Source organism: Lampris incognitus, chromosome 5, assembly GCF_029633865.1.
Source record: "Lampris incognitus isolate fLamInc1 chromosome 5, fLamInc1.hap2, whole genome shotgun sequence".
Taxonomy (NCBI): domain Eukaryota; kingdom Metazoa; phylum Chordata; class Actinopteri; order Lampriformes; family Lampridae; genus Lampris; species Lampris incognitus.
Genome location: NC_079215.1, coordinates 53,736,434 through 53,764,132, shown reverse-complemented (window position 1 = coordinate 53,764,132; position 27,699 = coordinate 53,736,434). Strand labels below are relative to the sequence as shown.

Here is a 27,699-nt window from a genome sequence, read left to right as displayed (position 1 = left end):
GTCTTGGCTCGATGCTAATGCTAGCAGGCTAACTGTGCTAACTTCTAGCTACGCTTAGTAAAAAAATAAGCGCTCGCTGTTCAAGCAACAGGCAACGTAAGACTCACGTTGGGTTCCAATACAGCTTCTGACACCATGTTGCAAGTGTAGGTGCATACGAATAACAGACAGAGTCGGGCTGTGTCGCTTAGTAACATGTATTCACCGGCTGTGCCCATAACAGAGCTGAGGCATGTTACACAAGGCAAGTATACATCAATCAGTGCCCCCAGGGGGAGCTGTTGGCTGCATAACATTACCCTACAACAAAAATGGCTGCCGAGAGAAGAAGAAAGGTTGACGCGAGAGTGGATCGGGAGGGGGGAGGGACCGCCGCTGCGCGCTCTGCGGTGATTCGTTGTTTTGTCATCGATGTCACAGCGAATCAACCAATCACAGCAGCGTATAGTTTCTGGCAGCTTTTTCAACATGGAGGAGGACTTCAAGCTTATCTGATGCAATCGCGCGAAATTCCGCAAATCAAATGTTTAAATATTCGGTCTGAACGTCAAGACCTCTTTCCAATCGGCTAAAATGCGGTTACTTACAACGTCAACGTGTCACAAAACATACATTTGTTTAACCGTTTCGATGATCTGTTCAGTTGAAGCAGGTCAGGACTTTGACTAGGCCACTCCAAAGTCTTCATTTTGTTTTTCTTAAGCCATTCAGAGGTGGACTTGCTGGTGTGTTTTGGATCATTGTCCTGCTGCAGAACCCAAGCGCGCTTCAGCTTGAGGTCACGAACAGATGGCCGGACATTCTCCTTCAGGATTTTTTGGTAGACAGCAGAATTCATGGTTTCATTTACCACAGCAAGTCTTCCAGGTCCTGAAGCAGCAAAACAGCCCCAGACCATCACACTACCACCACCATATTTTACTGTTGGTATGATGTTCCTTTTCTGAAATGTTGTGTTACTTTTACGCCAGATGTAATGGGACACACACCTTCCAAAAAGTTCAACTTTTGTCTCGTCAGTCCACAGAGTATTTCCCCAAAAGTCTTGGGGATCATCAAGATGTTTTCTGGCAAAACTGAGATGAGCCTTTATGTTCTTTTTGCTCAGCAGTGGTTTTCATCTTGGAACTCTGCCATGCAGGCCATTTTTGCCCAGTCTCTTTCTTATGGTGGAGTCATGAACACTGACCTTAACTAAGGCAAATGAGGCCTGCAGTTCTTTGGATGTTGTTGTGGGGTCTTTTGTGGCCTCTTGGATGAGTCGTCGCTGCACTCTTGGGGTAATTTTGGTCGGCCGGCCACTCCTGGGAAGGTTCACCACTGTTCCATGTTTTCGCCATTTGTGGATGATGGCTCTCACTGTGGTTCGCTTTAGTCCCAATGCTTTATAACCTTTTCCAGACTGATAGATTTCAGTTACTTTGTTTCTCATTTGTTCCTGAATTTCTTTGGATCGCAGCATGATATCTAGCTTTTTGAGGATCTTTTGGTCTACTTCACTTTGTCAGGCAGGTCCTATTTAAGTGATTTCTTGATTGAGAAGCGGTGTGGCAGTAATCAGGCCTGGGTATGGCTAGAGAAATTGAACTCAGCTTTCCAAAGATGTGATAAACCACACTTAATTTATGTTTTAACAGGGGGGGGGCAATCACTTTTTCACACAGGGCCATGTAGGTTTGGATTTTTCTTTTTCCTTAATAATAAAAACCTTCATTAAAAAACTGCATTTTGTGTTTACTTGTGTTATCTTTGTCTAATATTTAAATTTGTTTGATGATCTGAAACATTTAAGTGTGACAAAAATAAGAAATCAGGAAGGGGGCAAACACTTTTTCACACCACTGTATATATTTTGTTGTAGATTTTGGTCTTAAATTCCATTCCAAGTGGCATTAAAAAGGTCTTAAATTTAACTTAATGAAACCTGCAGATACCCTGACAGAGGATCAGAATGCAAAAATAGACTCTATAAAGGACGGCACGGCGAAACAAGAGACCTGTCTGAAAGATGTGGAGGACGGCCTGAACACATACTCAGACAAGACGACGAAAATGGAGGAGGACATCGGCCAGCTAAAATCTGAAGTCTCTATGCTACGCCAGAAGGTAGATGATCTGGAGGGACGACAGTGCCGGTGTAATGCACGCATTGTCGGGATAAAAGAGGGATTCGAGACCAGCGGAGGCCAGCAGCCTGCTATTACCATCACTAAACTACTGCAGGAGTTACTAGGCCTCAGCTTCACCCCGACCCTAGACCGGGCTCACCACAGCCTGCGGCACTCCACCAACGAAGGAGAACCCCCCCCCCCCCCAGGATCATCGTGGTGAAGTTTCACTATTTCTCAGAGAGAGAGGAGGTTTTTCCGCAAAGCTGCCCGTTCAGCTCCGTTGAGCCTGCACGGCAAGAGTGAGCATCTTCCCGGATTACACCGCGGCGGTGGCGAAAAAGAGAGCGGGCTTCTCCGAAGCTAAACGGCTCCTCCGGAGCTGCCAGGGCATCAAGTTCGGGATCCAGTTCCCAGCGGTGCTTCGTATCACTTAATCATCCGGCCAAGAAATAGTCTGGTCAGTTAAGGGCAAATATGGGGTCAAGGCTGCAAAAAGTCATTCACATTTGAGCCAATGTTTTTCTGTTAATTTAGGGTCCAATAAAGAAAAAAATGCAAGGAGCCCAAAATTTTAGGTGGGGGAAGTCTCTGAAATGGCCACGCCCACTTTTTAGGCCTGGAAATCAGTATCTCGGCTCCTGAATGTCGCAGAGAGCTGATCATGGGCTCAAAAGAAGCAGAAGCACCACATTTATATAAGCATTATGAACAAACATATACCCCAAAACCTTTACTTTTTCAGGTATTTACAAAAAACTAATTTTCACTGGTCACATACATGGCCACGCCCACTTTTTAGCCCTGGGACTATATCTCAGGCTCAGCTCTCGGAGGTTGCCCCGAGTTGATATTGGGCTCAAAAGATGTGGAAATAACTATTTATATTAGTGCTCTGAACAAATATACTGTATGCCCTAAAATCTTCACGTTTTGAGCTATTCATGAACATGTTCTTTTTTCCATTGAATTGATCAGCAGCATGCAATCAACTTTAGCCAAATCTGTGCAAGAAGGCTATACAGTTTGTTTGAGTAAAAGTGTTACATCTACTCATGGAGTGCTAGTATTCAAGTTGACTCTTTGTTATAAGAGGAGGAACCCAGTAACCACCAAAGAAACAAAGCAAACCATGTGAGGTCCAAAAAAATCTTTATTTTAACCTCACACATCCCATCAGACTGGATTCAAACACTTGCTGAGGCACTTGCAATAAATGAGACATTTCATCCCTCTGCCAGCACAAGAACATGAGGTACACTTATTAGATCTGCAACTACACACCCCTGTTACTTGAGACAATGTATCTCTTGTGGAAACTGTGCTCCACTTGACGAAGAGTTCCTCTCCTTCGGTAGTCCAACCCCATTCAATGACAGGGGGACAAGGGAGTTGTAGCAGGCTGTTTCCCCACAGCCATCCTGCCTGGAATGTAGCTCTCAACAGATGCTGTAGAAGCGCATCCTGACTTGGGGGTAGGTCTCTCAGCTCATCATTAACTGAGTGCTTGAACAGCTGGAATCTGAGCTCATCTATACTGACACAGTTGTACAGTCCAGTCTTGTTGTACCAGCTCATTACCCAGGGCTCAATAACTTCCATGCTTTCCTTAACTGTCTCGATACCAGGGCAGCAACTTAGTCCTCTCAAAGCAGCAGTGAGTTCTGTGGACTTACTGTGGTTTATCCAGGCTTTGTATTGAGCAGTCTTTGAGTGGCCAAAGAAGGCGCTCACAGAATCACAGCCACTAAAAGAATGGAACACAGGCATGGCATCGGCCACATCTCCACCAAGCTTCTTGTGTGCTTCTGTGATTGAGTAGAATTGGCGTTTGCCAGGAACTGCAAAGTCAACTATAAGTTGCAAGTCATTACATACTGATAGGAACTGTGTAGTGAACCCTAGTAGGATGACTACCACATCGGAGTCGACTGTTCTAACTGTAACTGACTTGATCCCCTTGTTTAGCATGTGCATCACATGGCAAACGATGCGGTTGTCAGCCTCCTCAAGCATATCTATGCTGTCATAAAGCTGGATCTCGAAGCTTTCGCCGAAGTTTGCAAGCACCTTTCTGCCGTAGGTGATGCTGAACTCCTTGTCCCAGTTCCACGCTTGTGCCTTAGCAATCCTGGCGAACATTAGATCCAGGGCTACTTTGTTGTCTACATTAGACAGAAAAGCTTCAAAGAATTGCTTAGATTCTGGCATGGTGTCATTCTCACTGAAAGCCATCTGTGAACTACCTGCTGATCCCCGGTTCTTCCTAGTCGCAGTCTTGATGCTCATATTCTGGTAGAGGTCAGCCACAATGTCAATATGATTGGCTTTCTTCTCATGACCGATCCTGGCAATGCTGTTCAACACTTTGATTACAAAGTCTTGGAATGTCATGCCTTTGGTGAGAGACTTTGCCATGATTCGTACTTGCACAGACAAATCTATCACAAGTCCTTCTGAGGATGTAGATTGAACTTGTACACCGATGTCCTTAAGAATTTGAGACTTTTGGCTATGATAAATATCTCCATCCTTTGTTGACAAGGCGTCGGGTAAACCTGAAATTGAAATGAATAGTTAAGCTAAGTGTAACTCTTGGGCTTACTGTCAAATCAATTAACTTGAATGTGAAATTGAATCAATGAATATCACTGTATTAAAAATCTGGTAAGACTTAAGTAACATCTAAAATATTTGAATAACTGACTTTATATCAATTAGTTTCACCTGTGAATTCACCACCAAATAACTTCCTTGTCTCTTCTTCTCTTGATCTGCAGGCCTCCTTCAGCTTTGCAAAGGTTCCTTTGGGTGGCTTGATTGCAGGGCTAGCGAGTTGGACTTTTGCACATGAACTTGGGAGTTTCAGGGCATTTCGTGAGATGGTTGCATTGACATCCTTCTTACTTAATACAATTCGCTCCTGCACAAACTGGTCATGCTGAGTTTTGCCGACTGTAAAGACAAAACTGGAGTCTTTACTTATGACATCTGGGAAGGGAATGGATGAGTTCAACCTCATGAACTGAGCTTCATCGAACGGGTTGGTAAGGATACCCTGGTACACCTTGAGTGTGTGGCTTGAAAATGTTTCCTTGAAGGAATCCAGCATTTCTTTGTGCCCGTGTGATGGATCTTGACCTTCGACCTCATCTAGGTAGCGCTGGATTTCGGGTAGCGCAAGTTCGAGTTTCCTGAAGAACTCTTGATCTTCCCGATTGATGATATCGACATATCCAGTGTCAGACTTGATGACCTTTATGTTATGTTCCTGCTTTTGATCACATGCAATCTTTGAGAATGGGTTGTCTCTGGTGTTTACTGTGAAAGAGCCTGAAAGAAATTCCTTGAACAAGTATGGGTGTCTCCATTTGAGCTCTTTGAGATCCTGAAGAAACACTGATGCCCATCTGGCATAGTGTGTATGATCAAGTGCAAAGAAAAGAGGAATGAGCTGCTCAAGTGCACTGATCATCATGATGAAGTTTGCCTCTCGAAAGGATCTTATGAAGATAAGGACCTTCTTGATTGTGTCAACAACATTGTTCCAGTAGTGAAACATGGGGCTGTTTTCATTGGCCACCCAGTTACTCCAAGTCAAACTGTTGTCCTCTAGACGTTTTGCCTGAAATGCTTCATCTCTCTTCTTGGCCAGCACCACAGCCAGGAGTTGAATACAGTATCTAGCCTTCTTTATGGAATTCACATCGCAGACAGCAGTTGTCAGACCTGTGATATTCAGATTAGCTGAGGTTAAGATGGTATCAAGGCCAGTTCCTTTTATCAACTGCCCAACACAGACAAGAGAAACCTTCTCAAGGTGCAGCCCACCCATGAACGCGAAGTATGAATGAGAAAACTCTTCCCCCATGGCCCACTGTATCATCTTCTTGATGGCATAAAGGGGCTGATCGGATCCACCCACTGCAACCTGGCCTGGGTTAAGATATCTTGTGTATGATACTGCTATTCTCATGACATGGAGCTGAAGGTGTTCAGTGTTGCTAGCATGGTCAATCACTGGCAGGATGCAGTTGATTGTTTTGGGAACATCTGTCTGGTCACGTTCCTTTGAAGCATGGTGACAGGTCCAAGTAACAGGCTGTAATGCATCAGATCCAATGTTCTTCATAGCCACCATCAAAAACTCTTCTTCTTCTTCCATGCTTTTCTGAAACACGACTTTTAGCTCTGCGTCAACTTCTTCAACATTGATGGTCTGTAGAGGGCGACGAGACTCCTTAAAGACCTTCTGCTCCATTACGCTCAGATATTCCTCCAACACTGTTTCCAAGCCCGGTGTGTTAGGGTTAATGTCCCTGGAAAATCTTCTCTCCCTTGAGAGGCCTTCCTTCATGTCAAATATACCTTTTTACAACCTTCAGGAGCTGATACGTGAAACGTGACCAGTAAAAATTAGTTTTCTTAAAATATCTGAAAAAGTAAAGGTTTTGGGGTATATGTTTGTTCATAATGCTTATATAAATGTGGTGCTTCTGCTTCTTTTGAGCCCATGATCAGCTCTCTGCGACATTCAGGAGCCGAGATACTGATTTCCAGGCCTAAAAAGTGGGCGTGGCCATTTCAGAGACTTCCCCCACCTAAAATTTTGGGCTCCTTGCATTTTTTTCTTTATTGGACTCTAAATTAACAGAAAAACATAGGCTCAAATGTGAATGACTTTTTGCAGCCATTTTGCCTTAACTGACTAGACTAAAAAGCGGTTCGACGACCCATCTAAGGCGATGGGTTATATCAGGGAGAATCTAAAGCCTCCGGACAATGTACAGTAAGATGTTGATAAACTCCAATATATTTGTGGCTAACTGGTATTGGCGGCTAATCGTTATTAGCTGCTAAGTACCAACAACTAGCGGAAGTAACTAGCTAAGACACCAAGACGACAGGGTAACGTTACAGTTTAACTTTATCTAATTACTTTAACTTTTGTAATTTGAGACTCACAGATAATGTTGCCTTTTTCATGTAATACGAATGTTTCATACCTGCTGCCCATTTTAAAAGATATCTTTCTGTTTTATTATTATCGTGTGTGTGCATGTATATGTGTGTACGGATGCTAATTATTATGAGACCCGTAACAGTGCTTTGGTGACTTGCCAGAGACTGCTAGGGCGACACCCAGGTCAGTGTCACTTACCTACAAAGGAACTGTATTATAACTGCTGATATATGGGTGTTGATATACTCTTTTCCTTCCTTTTTTTATTTTAATATGGGTGTTGATATATAGTTCTTAAGTATATAAATACTTTTTGATTTAATATAATCTTAACAAGACCACTGTTCGCCCTGGTTAGGGCTTGTTAGAGGGTTTTTATATGGTTATTTGCCATGTTATACTAGAAATGGGGGATGCGATGTCTAGGGAATTAGTAGATCACCCTGGGTTCTCAAGGCTCTGTTTTTGTTTTGTAGTTAGTAGGCAGGGACTTTTTTTTTCTTCTCTCTTTTCATTTTTAGAAAAAATGTCTGATGCTCAAAATACAGGTTATCTTCGTTTTTTGAGCTGGAATATAAAGGGAATTCACAATCCAGTAAAGCTTAGTAGGGTTTTTGTACATTTAAAATCTTTGAGCGCTGATGTCATGTTCTTACAGGAACTCATCTTCGGTCAAGTGAACACACAAAACTCAAGAAAGCTTGGATAGGACAAATTTTCTGTTCCAGGAATGAGAATAGAACGCGGGGCACGGCCATCTTGATCAGGAAGGGTATCCCATTCATTCCACTGCTGACTATTTCTGACCCCAGGGAAGGTATGTGATAGTGACAGGTAACCTGTATGGTACACGTGTGGCACTAGCAAATGTATATGGACCAAACTGGGATGACCCACTTTTTTTCTCTAGTTTCATAGCAGCCCTCCCAGACTTAAATAATTACCTATTTGGGGGGAGATTTTAATTGTGTATTACATCCATATTTGGACAGATCAAACCCAAGACCTAATAGTAAAATTTCGAAGGCAGGTGCTGTTATCCATTCATATATGGAATCCTACTCTCTTTTTGATCCCTGGAGAAGAAACAACCCTACTACTAAACAATACTGCTTTTTTTCCCCCAGTGCACCATTCTTACTCAAGGATTGATTTTTTTTTCTCCTGTATAGTAGGATCCTTCCTATGGTTAGGGGAGTCAATATAATAGTATTGTTATTTCGGATCATAGTCCTGTACATCTAGATATAGGCTTCATAGACTGCCCTAAACCCCAACACACCTGGCGATTTGATCCTCTATTACTGTCCAGGGACTCCTTTAAAAATTTTCTCTCCCAGCAGATAGATATCTTTATGGAATTCAACCATACTGCGGATATGCCACTAACTATTGTTTGGGAGGCTCTCAAAGCCTACCTTAGAGGCCAAATAATCTCATACACAGCACATGAGAGAAAGAAACATAAACAACGTCTAACAGAACTGTCCCATAGTATAGCGGAAGTGGACCATTCATATGCTGATTCCCCAACACCTGAACTGTATAAGAAAAAATTATTATTAAAAACAGAATTCGACAATCTCTCGTTAAACAAACAGAACAATTATTCTTTAAATCAAAACAGACATTTTATGAGCATGAAGAGAAAGCTGGAAAACTATTAGCCCATCAGGTTAGACAGTCCACAGCCGCTAACACTGTTTCTGAAATTTGTACAGCAGCTGGGGTAAAGACTACCAACTCTGACACCATCAATAACCAGTTTAAACAATTTTATATTACCCTTTATAGTTCAAAACCGCCCAGCGACTTGTCGCATATTTTCACTTTTTTAGACGGTCTGACCATACCAAAAATTGCCCTTGAAGACAGAGCACAGATAGACAGAGAGATATCAACAGAGGAAGTGATACAAGCAATTAAATCCATGCAGAGCAACAAAGCACTGGGTCTGGGTGGTTTCACAATTGAAATGTATAAGGAATTTGCTACCAAGCTGGCACCAATACTAACCTGTTGTATCAGGAAATGTTTAACCAACAGAAATTACCCCCAAACTATGATGCAGGCAATCATATCAGTGTTACTTAAAAAAGACAAAGATCCCCTACTGTGTGGCTCCTACCGCCCTGTAAGCTTGTTGAATTGCAACTACAAAATCCTTACAAAAATCTTGGCCACCCGTATTGAAACTGTAGTCCCAACGGTTGTTAACCCTGATCAAACTGGTTTTATACCAGGCAGGCAGTCATTCCATAACGTGCGCCACCTATTTAATGTACTGTACACACCACATTCCGTAGAACAGACAGAAGTAGTGATTTCTTTAGCTATTGAGAAGGCATTTGACCGCATCGAATGGCAATATCTATTTGCCGTTCTAGAAAGGTTTGCCTTTGGTTCCTCATTCCTAGCATGGGTTAAAATATTGTATTGCTCACCGACAGCCGCAGTGCGGACGAATAAAATTATTTCTGATTATTTTTCACTCCATAGGGGCTGCAGACGGAGCTGCAGCCTCTCTCCTTACCTCTTCAATTTGGCAATTGAGCCACTCGCTATAGCTCTTAGGGCAGAGGATGGCATTAAAGGTATCTCACGAGGTGGTAAATTGCATAAGGTATCACTTTATGCAGATGACCTGTTGTTATATATATCCAACTTAATAGAATCTATACCAAGACTATTACTTACCCTGGATAACTTTGGTCGCCTGTCAAGTTATAAGATAAACTATTCAAAGAGCTTGCTTTTTCCGATTAACCACACTGATAGAGACTACTCTAGCTTTCCATTTAAACTTGAACATAATGTATTTACATATTTAGGAATCAGAGTCACCCATACAATGGGGAGGTTATATAACCATAACTTTAAAACACTAATAGAACGAACAAAACAAGATTTTAAAAAGTGGTCAACGCTACCAATTTCATTAGTGGGCCGCATTAATATAGTTAAAATGACAGTCTTACCCAGATTTTTCTCTATCTTTTTCAAATGATTCCCATATGCATACCCAAGACAACTTTTCAACAATTAGATAGATTAATTTCATCATTCATCTGGAACAATTCAAACCCCACGATGAAGAAAATATACTTTGAGGTCCCTAAGGAGACAGGGGGGTTAGGCTTGCCTAACTTTATTTGTTACTAATGGGCTGCGAACATTGTAAAACTTTTACATTGGGCATTTACATATAAGAATCAACAGGGTACAGATTGGGTTCACATGGAACTCTTATCCAATCCTTTACCGATATTCACCTCTCCACTACCACATAATCGTAACATACAAATAACAAACCCGGTGGTTAAAGCTTCACTTAGGATATGGCTCCAGTTTAGGAGGCATTTAGGGTTAAAGCATGCTAGCGGTCTTTTTCCAGTAGCAAATAATCAATTCGTCTCGTCGTCTGTGTTAGATAACGCATTTCAACATTGGCATAGAAATGGACTGGTGTTTTTTTGTGATCTATTTAAAGATGGAACATTCACCTCATTTGAAACACTTACCAAATACCATAACATACCCAGATCCCATTTTTTTAGATACCTTCAAATCCGTAGTTTTGCCAAGAAAGTGTTTCCCTCATTTCCGTATCTGCCACCCAGGAGCCAATTAGATGTTATTCTAGAGATGGGTCCCTTTGGGAAAAAACGGGTCTCTATAATTTACACACTGATACAGGGATTGAAACAGATATCCTGGGACAAAACAAAAACTGCATGGGAGAGAGATTTGGGTGTAGAGCTTTCTGAAGAGGCATGGTGGGACAGCTTCACTCGTATACATACGTCCTCATTGTGTATACGACATGGGTTAATTCAGTTCAAGGTGCTTCACCGTCTTCACTACTCGGGGGACAAGCTTGCCAGAATCTTTCCCACCACAGACCCTGGCTGTCCGAGGTGCAGCCATAGTCCAGCCTCGGTGGGACACATGTTCTGGGCATGCCCCTCCCTCAACAGTTATTGGGGACAGATATTTAATGTATTCTCACATATCTGTAAACAGACCATAAACCCTGATTTTCACACAGCCATCTTTGGCATACCACCCCCTAACTGTAAGGTCACAACTTTGCAGGCAAATGCTCTAGCATTTGCCTCATTACTAGCACACAGACTTATCCTATTTAACTGGAGGTCGAATAAAGCGCCATCATTTTTGCAGTGGTTGAGGGAGGTGCTGTCCTTTCTACCTTTAGAAAAGCTCCGATATAAAATATGTAAAACCCGCAAAAACTTTACTTTGACCTGGACGCGGAGGTGTGCTTGATCGACAGCAGAGGGTGACGCCACAACACGACGCTGAGACGGGCGTTGTACAGCCCCTCATACCCGCAGGACATCTTTTCTGGGAAAGCGACTATTGCCAGCGGAGCGACCGTAATCTTCAAGAAAGGAAAGGACGTTCTACGAGACACAGACGGTGCACAATTCCACATTCATGAGCATAACAAACTATACTACTTGCACACAGTAAATGATGAATGTGATGACCAATGTAAAGCGTGTTTTGATATACACACACATGGCATGAGATTCTAGGGCACTGTAATTACGATGATATTCAGAAATTACAAAATGTTGTTGATGGTATGACAGTCAAGGGCAAAGTAGACAAACCTACCCTACATTGCGAAGTGTGCACTCAGGGAAAATGTATCCAAACTAGGAATAGGGAGCCTGGTGTGAGAGCCAAAGCAGCTCTAGAGTTGGTACACACAGATCTAGCGGGACCGATAGACCCAGAGTCCAGAGGCAGGTATAGGTTTGCGTTATCATTCACTGATGATTATTCCAGTGCAGTGTTCGTGTACGTCCTAAAAAAATAAGAGTGACACAGTGCAAACAACAGAGAAGTTTCTTGCTGACACAGCCCCATATGGGAAAATTAAATGTACCAGATCTGACAATGGTACAGAGTTCATGGGAAAGAATTACCAGGCACTACTCAGCAGAAATGTAATTAGGCATGAGACCTCAGCACCATACTCACCACACCAGAATGGTACAGCTGAGCGAAACTGGCGAACCCTGTTTGACATGGCGAGGTGTATGCTAATAGAGAGCGAGTTGCCAAAAGTGTTATGGGCCTATGCAGTGCAGACAGCAGCTGTAGTGAGGAACAGATGCTTTTGCAATCGCACAAAACAGACGCCTTACTTAATGTTGACAGGAAAACGGCCTAACATTTCTAAGATGCAAAAGTTTGGTCAGCGTGTTATGCCTATAAGCATGACAAGAGAAAACTAGACTCAAGGTGTGAGAAAGGAATCTTTGTCGGGTACGACAAGAATAGCCCAGCCTACATGGTCTATTATCCTGACAATGGGAAAGTGCAGAAGCACAGACTGGTTAAGTTTGTGACAAAAACGATTGCAGAGCAGCAGACACAGACTGACATGATGCCTGATGACGATGACTTTTAGGTGCAGAATAGGGCTAGCGAGACCAGGCAAAATACTGATGTGAGTCCAGGATGTACTCAGAGCCAGGTCCCAGTAGCTAGGCCTGAGGTGAACAGCCAAACACAGACGGGCGAGCCCAGCCATGAGCCCACACGATACCCTTCTAGAGTGAAGAAGAAACCATGTTATTTAAATGAATATGTATCTGATGAGGAGAGTGATGATCAGGTACTGACGAACATAGATTACTGTTACAGGCTGATGTGTAATGTGCCCCTAACATTCAGGGAAGCGGTAACCTCAACTAACTCAAAGGAATAGATTAATGCAATGGATTACGAAATGCAATCGCTCAGAGAAAATGACACATTTACCCTGACCAACTTACCTGAGGGTAAGAATGCAGGGGGGGGTAGATGGGTATATGCAATTAAGAATGATGTTGATGAATCTGACAAATACAAGGCACAGTATGTAGCTAAGGGATACAGTCAAAAGATGGGTGTAGACTACTATGAAGAGACGTTTTCTCCTACTGCTAACTTGACCAGTATCAGAGTGTTGAAGGAAAAAGCAGTGCAGGAAAACCTGATTTTACATCAGATGGATGTCAAAACTGCATACCTACATGCACCAATAGATTGCGAGATTTTCATGGAACAACCAGAGGGTTACGAGGTGAAATCTAGTACAAATGAAAAGTTGGTGTATAATCTAGAAAAGTCATTATATAGGTTAAAACAGTCAGGCAGGAACTGGAACAAAATGTTGCATGAGCGTCTGAACGAAAATGAGTTTTTGCAAAATCCAGCTGATCATTGTATTTACACAAGGGAAACAGAAAATGAGAAAGTGATAATTATAATATGGGTTGATAACTTGATTATTGCTGCCAGTGATGAAAACGCACTGAAGATTGTAAAGGAGATGCTCACAGCAAAATTCAAGATGAAAGACTTGGGTAAATTGAAACATTTTCTTGGTATCGATTTTGACCAGTGTGATAAATGTGTGAAAATGTCACAGAAGAGGTATGTGGAAAAAAATGCTAGAAAGGTTTGACATGCAAGATTGTAAACCTAGAGCAACACCCTGTGAACAAAAATTGGAACTACACTAATGATGCAGAAATGTTGAGTGATGCCAGAAAATACGAAGAGATCGTAGGTAGCAGATGTGATGACGAAAGCCGTAACAAAATTGATTAAGTTTGCAAAGTTTATGTTTGGCGAGTAACCATGTAAGTGAAAGGTTACATGATGCAAGGTAGAAAACCTTATGATGTTTTGAGTTAAGATGAATCAAATGCAACTGGACTTGGTATATATCCGTGAAGACGTTTCGCCTCTCACCCAAGAGGCTTCCTCAGTTCGTGCCTTTCTGACTAGACGAAGCTAGTCTGACTGGCTGGTGATGAGACTCAGAATTTATCCTCTTGGAGTCGTTGTCAGAGCTATAGTTGTCCATGGCTCTTTGTGTCCCGATGTTTACCAACGCCTGTTGCTAACAGAGCCAAAGATATGAGTGGCTCTTTTGTGTACCGATGTTTGGCTGCACCCGTCGTTGGCTCTGTTAGCGACGGGCATTGGTAAACATCGGGACGCAAAGAGCCATGGACATCTATAGCTCTGACAACGACTCCAAGAGGATAAATTCTGAGTCTCATCACCAGCCAGTCAGACTAGCTTCGTCTAGTCAGAAAGGCACGAACTGAGGAAGCCTCTTGGATGAGAGGCGAAACGTCTTCACGGATATATACCAAGTCCAGTTGCACTTGATTCAACTCCTTTGGATAACCATGACTTGGATGAATGAGAACATTCACAGACGAGTTAAGATGAACAATATTAGAACAAGTGGGGGTGTTGACATGTATGAAATGTGTGCTCTCAATTGTTCAAGTAAATCTTTAATTTTGTATTAACATAGGCAAACTTCATGAGTACATAGGGGTACTGTGTGACGGACAATGACAACAGCCAATTAAATGTGCTGAGATTGACATGTGGTTGTGCGTATATAACAGTGCATCTGTCAATAAAGTGTCTTTCTACGTTTGATCCTGCTAAGAGAAGAGCTGACGCCCCACTATGTATTTATTCCTCCGTAAAGTTAACATTTATTTCAGTCTAGCACTGGGTATACATGCCAGAATCGCTGAACAATTCAACTCTGACAACAGCCACATCCCCAATTATGAAAGGGTGTGCACATTTGTGCAACCAGTTTATTGTATGTTTTGTTTTTTGCTTTTTTCACTTTATTTTTATATGTTGCAAGTTCACGTTAAAGGTGGAAATTTTTTCAGATGCGATTTATCTTGGTTTCATTTTTTACAATACAGAAACCTGCCATTTTAACAGGGGTGTCTTTTTTATATCCTCTAATTGATACAACCATGATGAGTTATTTGGGCAGCGATATTTGTTGTTGTTGGCAGCCGAAGTGTGTCTTTTTTTCTTCTTAAATTTTGAATAGAAGTGGTTGGACAAAGATATGAGAGCCGGTTTTAATTTTTCTTTGTGGTGAATGCAACAGTCTCTCAAGAGGTAAAGGCTGTGATTTGCACGCAGGCTGCAGAGACAATCCAAAGTAATAAGTTGGGTATTTCCCCAAGGTTAGGCTGTATTTACCTGTTAGCTACTTCATCCCAGGAGCCTATAAACAAAAGCTCCCCGGTGTCTCCCATCTATGGCTTAGAAACAAGACAGGAAAGGTAACATTGTACAGAACGTGTAATGAATACCAGATAGCTCTGCTTCTTTGATACAGCAGCTAACAAACACAATGTCTGTGAGCTACCTGCCTTCTCAACTGTCTATAAAAGAAATTTCATTGAATTTTCATCAGGCCTTGTCAAGTAATAATGGGAGGACTATTATGTACTACTCTCACTTACTACTATCACTCACTAATCACTCACAGAAACTACACTCACCTATTGGTTTAGCTCATCACCCCTCTCTCTCTCTTACTTCCTCTCCCAGATGGTGGTAAAGACCTATATGGATATGGACCAGGACTCTGAGGAGGAGAAACAGCAGTATCTTGGCCTGGCGCTACACCTGGCCTCAGAGTTCTTCCTCAGGAACCCCAATAAGGATGTGCGCCTGCTGGTGGCCTGCTGTCTGGCTGACATCTTCAGGATCTATGCCCCAGAGGCCCCTTATACCTCCCATGATAAACTCAAGGTTAGAAAAGTTGAAGCGCCTTCTCAAGGGACTGTGGGAAATCCTCCACCTGACAAAAAAAACTATTCTTAACTACTAGGGTCAAATATTCAAAAGCTCAAATTCAACATTCATCATTCATTGGCAAGCCAAGAAGTTTTAAGAGAGATTTTCGGGCTGTCGTTGTGGCAAAATGGGGCTTATGTGAAGCTCACAGTCTAGAAATAACAACTGTGAACTTCTAGTGTCTAACCATGACTTGATATTTTTTTTATGCTAGTATAAGAAGGTAGTTAGTTTTACTTTTGCTCCCTACCCCCATCACAAATATTCTTGAAGAATAATTATTTTATTATCCTAAACAACCTGAGTCTCATTTTCATAGGTTTTGCCATTGTGACTATTGGTTATCATGATATTATTTTACTCACCGACTGTTTTGGAGATTTAAGACACGGTACCAACTTTATTATAACGTCTTAATGGGCAGGTGAAAACGAGTTTTAAATCTGTCTTTTCAAAAATTACAACAGTAGTGGCTTCATTTGTGTACATGCTTTCCCATTATCTACTACTGTCGACTTTTCAATTGCCCTGGCAAGGTAATTAGGTAATGAGTACTACTACTACCTGGTTTAAGACTAGGCCGCTCACGTCTATAAGTTGAATCAGGGTGACGCTTTGCAATTTGATCAACCATTGATAATGTTGGACATTTTGGGTAATAACCTTTAACTTGTACTTTAATTTTCACTTCCGAATATAGGATTTAGATAATTAGGTTAAATCGGACTTGTTGAAACTAGGGCTGTCACAGTTATTACATAGTCACCTGATCGCAATTATTTGACCTGACCGCGATCATTTTGCATAATCATTAGACTCGTTTCTGTTCATTTGTATAAAAACAGCTGGATGAAACTAACAGAAATGTCATATTTCCATCACTACTTCCATGTCGTTTTCCACCGTGTTGTTTGACTGGCGCTCTTTTAATGACGTCATCTTGTTTTGCCCCTTCTGTGATGATTTAATGGCACATGAGTGGTGAATTAGAACCAACAAACTGTTTATCTTGAGACGCTTATTCTTTAATATTTGACGACTGAATTTCCATGAGCATCTGTTGACATTAACATCACGGACGTAGTTGCAAAGCCAAACACCACAGCACCACTGTGGGCACATTTTGGTTTTAAGCCAAATGAAAAAGGAGAGCCCAATAACTTGGAGGAGGCGATTTGTCAGATTTGCAGCAAAAAGGTGGCGGTCAAAAGCACTAATACCACAAATAAAAAAAAAAAAAACTATCTACGGATCCACCACCCCGCCCAATTCGCCGAACTTGGAAAGACAGCCACCGCTGCATTTCCATCCCAGTAATTGGCTGTTCCTGAAGCTTTCGGATGAGTGTCTAAATACAAACATGACAATACCAGATGGCACATGTTAACAGACAGTGTAATGCGGTATATAGCCAAAGAAATTCAGCCAATCAATACGGTTGAAAAACCAGCATTTAAAGAAATGCTGCAAAAGTTTGACAAGCAGTACAAATTACCAGGAAAAATATACATCTCCAAAACTGCAATCCCCAATTTATTCAACCAAGTGAAGGATGACATTCTACTGCCACTACTACTACTTTCGGCTGCTCCCATTAGGGGTCGCCACAGCGGATCATCCGTTTCCATCTCTTCCCTTCCTCTGCATCTTCCTCTGTCACACCAGCCACTTGCATGTCCTCCCTCACCACATCCATAAACCTCCTCTTTGGGTTTCCTCTTTTCCTCTTCCCTGGCAGCTCCATATTCAGCATCCTCCTCCCAACATACCCAGCATCTCTCCTCCACACATTTCCAAGCCATCTCAGGATGACATTCACAAGGATTTAAAAGAAACTTGACTTTTACTCAACCACTACACACATGTGGTCAAGCTCAAATATGACCCCATACATGAGCTTGATTGCCAAGTTAGCAAGAGAGTAGGTGTACATTTGTGCAACAAGTACTGCCTCTGAGAGAACGTTCAGTACAGCTGGCAACATTGTGACCCCAGTGAGATGTTGTCTTAAGCCATATAAGGGCAACATGTTTGCGCTCCTTTGTCTGGAATCTACCTAACCAGTGAGGCACATGACTGGCTGTGGTTGTGGTTGACAAAGATATGGCCTGTTCTGGCCATAGTACATTATTTATTTATTTTGATTATTGGCACCTTCCGTTTTCAGTAATTTATTTGTATATTTCAGTAATAGGCTTTGTATATTTAAGTTGTTATTTATGTCATATCTGCCCTGTGCAATTTTTATTTACAAAGTCTAAAAGACAAACAGAAATAAAATTGTATTTATGTTCCAATGTTCAGTGCCAATAAATGGCTCTTCTTCATACGGTATATGTGTATTATTAAACTATGATTAATTAGGCTTATACTATAATAGTGGCATAAAATGATCAGAAAAAGACAAATCATTAATTGCAATGATTTGTATGACAATTAATCGTCAGCTAAAATGATCGTGACAGCCCTAATTGAAACGTGTGACACTCGTGGTCAGTCGGATGATAAGAAGTTATTGTAAAGCTGTGTCCAGCGGTGCTCCTGCATCAAAAATCTTCAAAATGAAGCCGATGAGTAAAACTGATATCATAAGCATCATACACGATGGCCAAACTATGAAAATACGACCCAGGTTGTTAAAAACAGAATTTATCCTTTAAAACAAACGTTTTAGTTGTTCTAGTTTGATGGCGTTCGCTGATTTCACTGCTTGAGTCCTGCAAATTTGGGGTTACGTCAATCATACTCGCAATCCTTTTTTCATCACCCAGTAGTCAGACTGCTGAAGTTGTGACAAAATAAGAATGTCTTGACAATATCGCCAAAACTGTAATGGCAAAACTAAATAACTCGCGCTGTGCATATCCAGTTTGAACCCCGATTAAAAGTCTACCTGGGTCAAAAAAAAACAGGTAATCTGGCTATCAGTGTGAAGCATGCTCATTCATTTATCAGCAGTTATGCTTGTGATGCGTAACAAAACAACAACCGAGCAGTTTTTATATTGCATTCTTAAAGAATCCATTTTGTCTTTTCCTGTTTCTTTGCCTACAGGACATCTTTCTGTTCATCACCAGACAGCTGAAGGGACTGGAAGACACCAAAAGCCCTCAGTTCAACAGATACTTTTACCTGCTGGAGGTACTTGTTTGGGAGAAGGGTGTAGGGGCCAGATTATGTGAGGTGGTTTGTGTAGTATGGTGTATACCAGGACTGCATCAATATACAGGAGGTGTAAGTGAAGTAACTGCAGTCCAGTTTATTTCCCCTTCCGTAGCCACTAGTGGATGGGCCACACACTACTCTCAACAACAAAAGTTCATTTTACTGTACCATATAATTGGGGGGACTTGAAAAGATTCTTTAGGGTGTCTGGGTAGCGTAGCGGTCTATTCCATTGCCGTCCAACATGGGGATCGCCGGTTCAAATCCCGCATTACCTCCAGCTTGGCCGTGTCTGCAGGTGGGAAGCTGGATCTGGGTATGTGTCCTGGTCGCTGCACTAGCACCTCCTCCTGTCGATTGAGGCACCTATTCGGGGGGGAGGGGGAATAGCGTGATCCTCCCACGCGCTACGTTCCCTTGGTGAAACTCCTCACTGTCAGGTGAAAAGAAGCGGCTGGCGACTCCACATGTATCGGAGGAGGCATGTGGTAGCCCTCCCAGCTCAGCAGAGGGGGTGGAGCAGTTACAAGGACGGCTTGGAAGAGTGGGGTAATTGGCCAAGTACAATTTGGAAGAAAAGGGGGGGGGGGTCAAAAAAAATTTCAAACAAGTTGGGGGTGCCCTGATGGCTCACCTGGTAGAGCGCGTACCACATAAGGCTGAGTCCTTACTGCAGCGGCCGGGGTTCGAATCCGGCCCAGGCCCTTTGCTGCATGTCATCCCCCTCTCTCTCTACTGTCGCTGTTAAATAAAGGCAGAAAATGCCAAAAAAGTAATCCTTTAAAAAAAAAAGTTCAAATAAGTTGAAATGTGCTTCATCATGATTCTAGTACACTCGTATTTTCATGCCGCATGCTTTTATACGTGATGCAGAGTCACTGTCGGGCTAAAACCACGTATCTGCAAAATGTTTATGTACCCTTTTAAGGCTTGTGAACACCTCGGTGTTGAAAAGTATTTTACAAGGCCTGTGAAAATGTAATGTGTGGTTATGAAATAGAATGATTTTTTTTAAACTTCCTGTAAAGTTAGGTCTTTTGCAGACAAGTGGTTTTCTCCAGCGACCATAATTGCCACAGTAAAACTGACTCAGACTAATTGCAAGTGTGGTGTAACTGAAGGCTGTGGATAGTTGGTAGCCTAGGAATGATGACAAAACGGAGCAAGGAAGTGAACCATGCAAAAATGTCGGCCACTCACCCAGTGCTACCCCCACACTGTTGCCCTGGGGACAACATACCGACACCTCACCACCCCCGCCCACTAATAGAAATTTTCTAGGAGTAAAAAAAAAAAAATAGTGGTGGTAGTGGTAGTATGGCAGCTAAAGGGAATTGAGGACACCAGGAGCCCACTGTTGAACTGATAAACCTTCCCTCTTAAGGTGTGACAAGGCGTAGAGGAAAATTTAAGTTGTTGAGGTGGTGGTTGAAAAAAACGGGAGAGGAAAATTGGGGAAAGTATTAGTGTGTTTGTCCTTGGGAACCATTAATGGACCTGGAGGAGGGGTCAGGGGACACGTCCCTTCTACTTTTACCATATTGTGTGTGTAAATTGTGCAGGAAAGGGAGTGTATTTGAGATGAATTGTGGCAGAGCGGGGTGTTATAATGATGGTTGATTTAACCTGTGTCGCTGCAGAACTTGGCTTGGGTCAAATCCTACAACATCTGCTTCGAGCTTGAGGACTGTAATGAGATCTTTATTCAGCTATTCAAGACTCTCTTTTCTGTCATCAAGTAAGGCCCTCAACATCTATTATTTTATCCTGTTGATTATATATTTTCTCATCTTCTCAACCTCATCTCCTCTTAACGCCAACAAATTATTCCCTTCTTTCATTTATATCGGCTCTTTGGGGTTTTTTTAACCCTTGTATAAACAATCCAAATGTATATTCAGTCATATTTGGTGACAGTATTTCTGTCATGATTTATGAGATAAATTTGATGTTCAGTGTCTCTGTCTCTCTCTCTGTCTGTCTCTCTCTCTCTTTCTCTCTCTCTGTCTCCCCTCCCTCCCCCCTCTTAAGACTCATTGTTTAAAAGCCATTTTTTCCTCCCTCCATAGTAATAGCCATAACCAGAAGGTACAGATGCACATGATGGACCTGATGAGTTCTATCATCATGGAGGGAGATGGAGTCACACAGGAGCTGCTGGATACCATCCTCATCAACCTCATACCTGCACACAAGGTGAGCCTACACACGTCTACCCCCATCATCCAACTTGTGCCATATGACAAATGATCATTACCCTCTCATTTTACACACAAAGCCAGTAATAGTTGTGAATTTTAACGACTGTCTCTTGGTCAGAATCTCAACAAGCAGGCGTACGACTTAGCCAAGACCCTGTTGAAGAGGACAGTTCAAACCATTGAGACATGCATTGCTAATGTAAGTGCCAGCCAACATACAACCCTTTAACTCTCTCTCTCCTATGTTTTTCTCTCTCTTGCTCTTGCCCTCAGCATCTTTGACTCAACCTTTAACCTTCTGAACCTTCTTTCTGAAGTTCTCTCTTTAACTTGCTCACCTAACACTTTCTCTCTGTCATGTTTCACTGTTTTCCAAACCTCAGTTCTTCAACCAAGTGCTGGTAATGGGCAAGTCGTCAGTCAGCGACCTATCGGAGCACGTCTTTGACCTGATCCAGGAGCTGTTTGCCATTGACCCTCTTCTGCTAACCTCAGTTATGCCTCAGCTGGAGTTCAAACTGAAGGTGAAACACACACACACACACACACACACACACACACACACACACACACACACACACACACACACACACACACACACACACACATTCATAAAATTACTCCATTCTTGTTTAATCAAACAGCTCCATATTGAAACCTAGTTAAAAACTCAGTCTTAATCATAAAGCTGAAATCCATGATTTCCTCAATCTGCCCCCCCCCCCCCAGCAGCGACAAGGTGTAGCAGCCACTGTTGCTTGTGTGCTGTCAGCGCAGCAGTAAACAATTCCCATCCTTGTAAAAATGTCATCTTCAGGGGCATCTGCGTAGTGTAGCGGTCTAATCTGTTGCCTATCAACATGGGGATTGCTGGTTCGAATCCCTGTGTTATCTCCGGCTTGGTCACACGTCCCTACAGACACAATTGGCCGTGTCTGCGGGGTGGGAAGCTGGGTGTGGGTATGTGTCCTGGTCGCTGCACTAGCGCCTCCTCTGGTCAGTTGGGGTACCTGTTCGGGGGGGTGGGGGGGGAATGGCGTGATCCTCCCATGCGCTACGTCCCCCTGGCAAAACTCCTCACTGTCAGGTGAAAAGAAGCGGCTGGCAGCTCCACATGTCTCGGAGGAGGCATGTGGTAGTCTGCAGCCCTCCCCGGCTCGGCAGAGGGGGTGGAGCAGTGACCAGGACAGCTCGGAAGAATGGGGTAATTGGACGGGTACAATTGGTGAGAAAAGGAGGGGGGGGGGGGGGGGGCCAAAAAAATTTTTTTTTACAACAGCAGTATATGAAGTGTGTCCTCAACCATGGTAAAGATGCCAGTTAGCATGATGTTAGCATGATGTTAGCTGACTCCATGGTCCAAATAACCACTTGGCGATGGAAAAAAAATCACAGATTTCAGCTTTAAAATCAATTATGTTCTTTTACATTTTTGGATAAAATTAGGTCAAGGTCATGGGCACACGCACCAAACAAGTGGTTTTGTTTGCTGTTAATACTCCAGAATCAGAATCATGTTTATTGGCCATGTAGTGTTGCACATATATGGAATTTATCTCCAGTTTCATCGCTCTCCCAGTGTACTTAACATAGAATAACAACACTACAACACAACAATATTCGATATATAGACAAGGATTGACTTGTACAGGAGAAATAAGAGGTGATATGGTGCAATAGTGCAGAGAATATATCAGAGATGCTGAAATAGATGTTAGCAGGTTACTTACATATACATGCCTGAGCTAGATGGACATGACAGAGCGCACCAGTATACGCAAAGTGTACAGTACAGTATATACAAAATGGCTGGATTTATTTGACATTGTTAAGTGTTCATTTGAATGACAGCCCACGGAAAGAAACTGTTTTTATATCTGGTTGTTCTGGGGTAGGCCTGGTGGCGCAGTGGTTAGTGCGGTCGCCTCACAGCAAGAAGGTCTTGGGTTCGAGCCCCGGGGTAGTCCAACCTCAGGGGTCATCCCGGGTCATCCTCTGTGTGGAGTTTGCATGTTCTCACTGTGTCTGTGTGGGTTTCCTCCAGGTGTTCCGGTTTCCTCCAACAGTCCAAAGACATGTAGGTCAGGTGAATCGGCCATACTAAATTGTCCCTAGCTGTGTGTGTGTGTGTGTGTGTGTGTGTGTGTGTGTGTGTGTGTGTGTGTGTGTGTGTGTGTGTGTGAGAGAGTGTGTGATGGCCTGGCGGCCTGTCCAGGGTGTCTCCCCACCTGCCACCCAATGACTGCTGCGATAGGCTCCAGCATCCCCACAACCCTGAGAGCAGGATAAGTGGTTTGGATAGTGGATGTTTTGGGGTACAGTTCTCTGTAGCGCCTACCAGAAGGGAGGAGTTGGAGCAGGTTGTGACCAGGGTGTGATGGGTCTGCAGTGATGTTGCCTGCCCGAGTCTGGAGGTGTATAAGTCCTGAATGGAGGGCAGGTTGGCACCAGTGATTTTCTCTGCAGACCTAACTGTTCATTGTAGCCTGTCCCTGTCCTGTTTGGTGGCCGAACCAAACCAGACAATGATGGATGTGCAGAGGACAGACTGGATTATTGCACTGTAGAACTGAATTAACAGTTCCTGAGGCAGCTTGAACTTCATGAGCTGGCGGAGAAAGTACATCCTCTGCTAGGCGTTTTTGATGATCGTATTTATGTTGGATGCCCACCTTAGGTCCTGAGAGTCCTACTTGGTCAGAAAATTATCCTATTGACCTCGAACTAGGGCCAAAATGTTCATATTTCTGATTCTAAGATATGTTTCTATCCATTACTACTGTAAAGGCATTTTGAAAATCAGTTGGGAATGAAGTTTGGAGGCCCAAGGTTATCAGTCAAAATTATAAATATTGTAATAGAACCCAATAATGCCTGCAGATAGTCACTTAATGGCGACTTTCATTGACATATAGGAGGTTTTGAATGAGCTTTCATTAGGCTCCATGACTTGAGATTTGAGTTGCCATGAAAGGTCAAATTTATATTTATATATGCTAATAATTCTTTGCTTTATGTTTGCAGAGTAATGATGGCGAGGAGCGCTTAGCTGTTGTACGGCTGCTAGCCAAATTGTTTGGGGCCAAAGACTCTGAGCTGGCAACACAGAACAGACCCTTGTGGCAGTGCTTCTTAGGACGGTGGGTCAGACACACACGCTCTCTCATGCATTTACAAACACATGCTTCTCAACAGAGTGATGCTTCATGCTAACAAAGTGGCTTGAAGCATCACCAGTATTTGCCCAGTTGTGTTTACTCCCTCGTCCTCTTTTTAATCATAATCTTACTGTATCATATTGATAAATTAATGTTTGTCTCCTTCTTCTCTAGGTTCAATGACATCCATGTTCCAGTGAGGCTGGAGTGTGTCAAGTTTGCTAGCCACTGCCTTATGAACCACCCAGACCTGGCCAAAGATCTTACAGGTGGGAGTTTTGGGTGTATGTGGGTGGGTGTAGGTTTGTGTGTGCCTTCATATAATTCTCTGATCTTATTACATCCCTCCATCTGACCTCTCCCTTCCAATCCTCACAAACATAATGAAAATCCAATCCTACATCACACTCGCTCTACCTTGTCTATTCAGAGTACTTGAAGGTGCGGTCACATGACCCAGAGGAGGCCATCCGTCATGATGTCATCGTCACCATCATCAATGCTGGGAAAAAAGATCTCAATTTGGTCAACGACCAGCTGTTGGGCTTTGTACGAGAGAGGACTTTGGACAAGAGGGTGAGACAGACACCTTGAGTCTTGAATCCATCCATATCTCTTGCCACATAAAGTTTAAATCCATAAATGTGTTATTACAAAGCACTGAATGTATTTGAAGCATTTGGGGCATTTACCAGTTTTCTCATATAGCTGCTGTAAGCCCTTCCCTGTGGGCCGAGGGACATGAGGAAGGTTCATCCCTAAATAGTGCTACTTTTTTCCAGTATGTTGACTATGTGAATTAGTCAGTTTTGCATCTTCATAGTCAGTGTCACGGTAGGTGCCACAACAGTAGAAGAGGTAGAAAAAATGTATGCTGGTACAGATTTCCCTGGAACCCATCAACTTTTCCGCCGCTCAACTTTTCCACACCACCGTTTGCATGTGGCTGGTTTGCTCGTAGCTAGTTGTTTACAACATGCCAACACTAGCTAGTTTGTTAAAAGTGCCATCAGGCCTTTTTACAGAGATCCCGCAATAACGCCATAATGAAGACTCGTCTTTGCGCCGGCTTTGTTTTTTCACACTGAACCACACAAAGGCGGCATAATCAGGCCCCAGTGTGTGATTTTACATAGCATGTTGGCATTCTGCAAGCAGAGGTGTCATGACATGTAACACAACAGCATTGGCTGTCCAGTCTTGCCAGCTGTCCTTTTTACACAGATGTCGATTCAGCTTTGTGGCTGCCTCTGCTGCCGGCTTAATGCCGGAAAACAGTGACCCCCCCCCCCCATTCCATCTTCGTACCTTTTACACAGAACAGTGAAGTGGCTTAATGGCACAACGTTCCCGCCCTGAAAAGGCTGTGTAAAAAGGACAGTTGTCTCAGAAATGGCTTACCGTATTTCCTGGACTATAAGTCGCTGTTATTTTTACTGGTTTGGCCCATCCTGTGATTTATATTTCAAAGTGGCTTATATAATGTCATTTTGTAGGGCGAATACACTGCATTTCAGCTAAGGCTGCTATCTGGCACTGTTTAATCTTGTGACTCAGTTGAAAATACTGTACCACCATATAAATGCAGGTTTTTTCCCTCGCAACAATGTGTTTTTGTTTTTTATAAATTTATTTCTGATTTTTCCCTTTTTCTCCCAATTTAGTGGCCAATCAATCCCTATTTTAGTACAAACACCCACCCTCGTACTACATGCGTTCGCCAACTGCATCTCTCCGGCCGGCAATCTTGAAGGAGATGCCTCCCCACTTTCGTGACAAGGCGACTCCAGGCCGAACCACTGCTTTTTCCGACACACAGAGATGCATTCATGTGATGAACACAAGCCGACTCTGCCCCCTCCCGAAGACAGCGTTGCCAATTATTGCTGCTTCATCGAGTCCGGCCATAGTCGGATCTGACGAGACCGGGACTCGAACCCCTGTCCCCAGTGGGCAACTGCATCGACACAAAGCCGATGCTTAGACCGTTACACCACCGCGGATCGGAACAATGCATTTTTTGCTGATTGCAACTTATAGTCTGGGAAATACGGTATGCCTGCTGTTGTGAGATACCTAGGTGTCAACCTGCCACAAAAGTGAGTTTATCTGGGTAGCATAGCGGTCTGTTCCATTGCTTACCAACACAGGGATCACCAGTTCGAATCCCTGTGTTACCTCCAGCTTGGTCGGGCGTCCCTACAGATACAATTGGCCGTGTCTGCAGGTGGGAAGCCGGATGTGGGTATGTGCCCTGGTCGCTGCGCTAGCGCCTCCTCTGGTCAGTCGGGGTGCCTGTTCAGGGGGGAGGGGGAACTTGGGGGGAGGGGGGGATAGTGTGATCCTCCCATGCAGTACGTCCTCCTGGTGAAACTCCTCACTGTCAGGTGAAAAGAAGCGGCTGGCGACTCCACATGTGTCGGGAGGAGGCATGTGGTAGTCTGCAGCCCTCCCCGGCTCAGCAGAGGGGGTGGAGCAATGACCGGGATGGCTCGGAAGAGTGGGGTAATTGGCTGGATATAATTGGGGAGAAAAAGGGGGGGGAGATCCTAAAGAGGAAAGTGATACAGTGTATGCATTTGTATCTTTCATTGTAAAACACTCAACTGTACCGTTTGAGCATATATGAGTTTGTGCAGAGTACACATCATTGAAAAAGTTGTATTTGCCAACAATGGACATTTTCGAGAAATATACATTCTTGGCAAACTGCCTTGTACTTTCCCCTGCGGTGTGGAAATTGATCTCTACAATGGTGCTACGGTTGTATATTTTTACAAGTAATAGCCGTAATGCAGTATCTTAATGCAGTATATGTACATGTGATTTAAGTGACCATATACCATAAGAAAATATATATGTTAATAACCTTTTAGGTGTTCAGGGCAAACTATTAATGATTGAATTATTTTAGAGGCAGTTGCAGCCCTATTTCTGAATCCTTAATTTGCATTTTTCTATAGTTTCACCCCATTCGTTAGATGCATTTTACATGAAGCACGATATCTGATATCACATATGTGGAATAGAGATGTATATCCGTATAACTTAATGCACAACAAACTCGACATAGTATCCTTACCGTCTTCTGCACCGCCGTCCTCTACCCTTTCCTTTCCCTACACTCCATAGTGGCGTGTACGTAAGGAGGCCATGATGGGCCTGGCCCAGCTTTACAAGAAGTACTGTCTGCACCACGAGGCAGGGAAGGAGTCTGCCCTGAAGATCAGCTGGATCAAAGACAAGCTGCTGCACATCTATTACCAGAACAGCATTGATGACAAGTGAGACACACACATACAGATCGGTATCGTGTCACGCACGTCCTTTTTGTCACTTGAATCCATGAAATTAATGATGTCTTACAAAATGAGACTGCAGGACAGAGGGGAATGAATGATATAAATGGACGGGAGAGTGACAGAACTGACAAGCTGTAGTGATGA

The 27,699-nt window shown here is 43.0% G+C and overlaps 1 protein-coding gene across 2 annotated transcripts in view; it reads left to right on the top strand.

Moving 5' to 3' along the window:
* The window catches only part of pds5a (PDS5 cohesin associated factor A), an 84,149-nt gene that overhangs the window by 36,930 nt on the left and 19,520 nt on the right, over positions 1-27,699 (top strand). For both annotated transcript variants that reach the window (XM_056279787.1, XM_056279788.1), the window contains exons 3-12: positions 15,481-15,684; positions 18,784-18,870; positions 20,535-20,632; positions 20,964-21,090; positions 21,214-21,294; positions 21,479-21,619; positions 24,120-24,235; positions 24,428-24,522; positions 24,684-24,829; positions 27,386-27,537. In XM_056279787.1, coding sequence (XP_056135762.1) covers positions 15,481-15,684; positions 18,784-18,870; positions 20,535-20,632; positions 20,964-21,090; positions 21,214-21,294; positions 21,479-21,619; positions 24,120-24,235; positions 24,428-24,522; positions 24,684-24,829; positions 27,386-27,537 — 1,247 coding nt within the window. The remainder of the gene's footprint in view (positions 1-15,480; positions 15,685-18,783; positions 18,871-20,534; positions 20,633-20,963; positions 21,091-21,213; positions 21,295-21,478; positions 21,620-24,119; positions 24,236-24,427; positions 24,523-24,683; positions 24,830-27,385; positions 27,538-27,699) is intronic.